We start from the raw sequence: 3,457 nt of genomic DNA, 5'->3' as shown, positions 1-3,457 counted from the left end.
TTAATTTGTTATAATTTATTTTAAAACAATGAAACAAAATATAATATCTATTATTATTCTGCAAAATTTATTACATTGTACCAACAGTAACAACTTTGATGTACAGCTGTGACAATTATGCATCTAAGACTTGGATTGATGTATCATAGAATTTATTTCTTTTTCACAATTTGAATACGCCATTCCTAGACCAAAACCAGCACCAATTACAACAGGCCATTTTCCTAAAAAAAATAAAAATTAATAAATAAATTAATTAATTAACTTCTGAAATAGTAATGCCCCTAGTTTACCGACAATTCACAATTTTCTGATTTTTTATTTTTTTTCGAAAACTAAAAATATGCACATGTAGAAAATTAACAAAACTATAAGTGCAATTTTTTTTATAATTTATCGTTTTAAAAAAAATCAAAAAATTATTCGACGTTGACTAACTTTAGTATCATGAAATAAGGAGACACGGTAGTATCTCGCACCAAGTACACGTAGTTGATACTGGAAGTAGCAGACTTTAAAAAAAATTTTTAAAATTGTGTTATTTACTAATAACTTATTTATAAAAATTACAAAATTGTCTGACGTCTGCGACTCTCAGAATCATGAAATATTACGAATTTTTATTGGAATTTTTGAAAAATTTTGAGTAATGTGGAGAAAGCTTTCCCCGAAAAATTTCTGATTCAAAGTAAAATTTTTTCTTCAGAATAAATTTACCAGAAAAATAAAAAATAAAAAAAACCCTAATTATGTAATTTAATTAGATAGTAATGATTATTAAGTTTTAAAAGTCATCAGATTTTTAAAAAACTGATGAAAATCAAAATTTTTAATAATGATTCCCGAACTGAAGATTTGAAATTTTGATACCCAGTGAAAATTGTTGTAAAAAAATTCGAAAATAAAAAACTTAAAATAACCTACAAATAAACATACTTATATATATACATAAGTTTTTGAGTTATAAATTTAATATTAAAATAAATATTTACTTCGAAAAAACATCAAAGAAATAACAGATCCAATCACGACACCACCGCCTAAAAAGTATAAGAAAACATTATTTAAAATTATAAATATATAAAAAACATGATTATGAAATTTACATACTTAATTTAATAACTGCGTCAGTGAAACACCGATCCCATTTTCGACCAATGTCATTTTCAACATAAGTAACTGCCATTTTTATTTAAAATTAGTGGAAATTTATGATAATCGATTATATATTAGCAATTATCTTAGATAATTTTTATACGAATTGAAAATTTTTTGTACCCTCGTTGTTATTGATACTAAGGTCTCATATTTGTCTTAGGAATTGACTGCCTTGTGTTTATAAATTCATTGCTAGAATTCTTATGTAAAATTTAGTACGAAAGCGCCGCGTTAGATGTCTCTAAGTTCAAAATCAACGCAGCTCAAAATTTTGAACTGAAGTAAATCACAATGAAATCGCCGCAAAATATGATAGAAAAATATTTAAAAAATTAAAAAAAAAAAAAAATACACGTGTTTGAACAAACCTTGGCGGAAAAATAATATGCAGAAGGGTGTCCTAATACACTTGGAGATTTAAATTAAATTGCTTCAAGTGTATTGCAGCTAAACAAACGTCACTTGACTGCTACTTCCCACCAGACGATGTCAGATGATTTTGCTCAGCTTGGAAGTTATCAGCAGCAGCAATTCGCAACACTCTACACTAGCACTGAACACTCATCACTTAACTACACCACAGACACTTTACACAATTTAAATTAATAAAAAATAAATTTTACAATCACTGCACAATTTTACACGACTTAACTGCAATACTGAGTTTCATTTCAAACGTAAAGAAGGATCGCGGCTAATACTGTCATTGTCGATGATACTGGCTATCGCTATTGGACCGCCAGTTGATATCAATCAATCGACTTTGCAATCGTTCGACCACCCCCACTTTAACAAAAATTTGAACGTCGAACACAGCGACACCGTAGTGCCATCTTGGCGCGAAATTTCAAAATTGAAATTTGATAATTTTATTAAAATTTGTTTGTGTCAATAATTAGATTAATTAGACTAAAAAGTATGCTCTAGATTTTTTATTTTTTATTAATAATTTGTTAATTTTCTTTATTACTTGCGCGGTAAATTTAAATATTTAAAAAATAAATTATTAGAAATTGGAGAAAAATTAAAAATTGTACATCAAAATAAAATGGTGGCAGAATATATTAGAAAAAAGTTTTAAATATTAAAAAAAAAACACTTGAGTGTTTGAACAAACCTTGGTGAGGAAATAATGAGCAGAAGGGTATCCTAATACACTTGGAGATTTGAATTAAATTGCTCCAAGTGTATTGCAGCTAAACAAACGTCACTTGACTGCTATTTCCCACCAGACGATGCCAGATGATTTTGCTCAGGAACTTGGAAGACATCAGCATCAGCCACCAGCAACACTTTACACTACCACTGAATACTTATCACTTAACGACACCACAGACACTTTGCACAATTCAAATTTTACAAACACTGCACAATTTAATTAAACAATAACTATGAGCAATAAATTTTGTGGATAATTACATGACGCTACTGCAATGGCGTTACAATTTAAATGTAACAAAGGCTCGACTACTACTGCCATTTTCGATGATACTGACTGCTGCTATCGAACCGTCAGTTGATACTAAGCAATCGATTTTGCGATTCATCGACTCCCCCCACTTTAGCAAACATTTGAACGTCGAATACACTTGGCGCGAAATTTCAAAATTGTAATTTAATAATTTTATTTAAATTTATTTTTGAGTGCATTTATAAATGCTCTAGCACTAGCTCTAGCAGAGCTTGAGCTTGAGTCTTTCAAAATAAAGAAATGCGCATATATATTCATTTTTAAATTCTAACCCACATTTTTTATAATCCTGAAGTTAACAGAATTAAAAATTTTCGTGTGTTTTTTTCAAAAAAATCAATTACAAAAAATGAAAATGTTCACATGTAGAAAATTTAAAAAACTACAAGTGGAATTATTAATAATATTTTTTTAAAATGATTTATCGTTTTTAAAAAATACTCAAAAATTATTTGACATCCCCAACTCATGATACTGAAGTTAACCGACGTCCAATAATTTTTTGATTTTTTTTTAAACAGTAAATTACTAAAAAAAAAATATTTGAAAAAATTGCACCTGTAGTTTATTAAATTTTCTGCCTGTGCATATTTTTATTTTTACTTTTTTTAAAATTAAGTCATTGAAACAAAAATTCAAAAATTATTAACTCACCCCCAACTTCAGTATCATTATTTTAAAAATTTTTTCTAATTTATTTATTTTAAAAATTAAAAAAATTGACAACTGTCCACCACAATCACACATCACTTTTCGAGACTTTTCCTAGTATTTAACCAAGAAACTGCGTAAACTTTTTCCTCTAGATGGATCTACCGGCATCTTTTT

General features: G+C 27.9%; 1 protein-coding gene across 1 annotated transcript; it reads right to left on the bottom strand.

The window, feature by feature from the left end:
- Positions 1-1,329, bottom strand: LOC103573606 (MICOS complex subunit Mic10). The gene is made up of 3 exons (XM_008552759.2): positions 1,111-1,329; positions 993-1,040; positions 1-224 (listed from the first exon to the last, which is right to left on the bottom strand). The coding sequence occupies exons 1-3, from the start codon at positions 1,184-1,186 to the stop codon at positions 124-126; spliced, it is 225 nt and encodes a 74-aa protein (XP_008550981.1). The 5' UTR covers positions 1,187-1,329; the 3' UTR covers positions 1-123.
- Between the last annotated feature and the right edge of the window lie 2,128 nt (positions 1,330-3,457).

This window comes from Microplitis demolitor, chromosome 9 (assembly GCF_026212275.2).
Source record: "Microplitis demolitor isolate Queensland-Clemson2020A chromosome 9, iyMicDemo2.1a, whole genome shotgun sequence".
NCBI classification, from domain to species: Eukaryota; Metazoa; Arthropoda; class Insecta; order Hymenoptera; family Braconidae; genus Microplitis; species Microplitis demolitor.
This window is presented reverse-complemented; position numbering and strand designations above follow the sequence as displayed.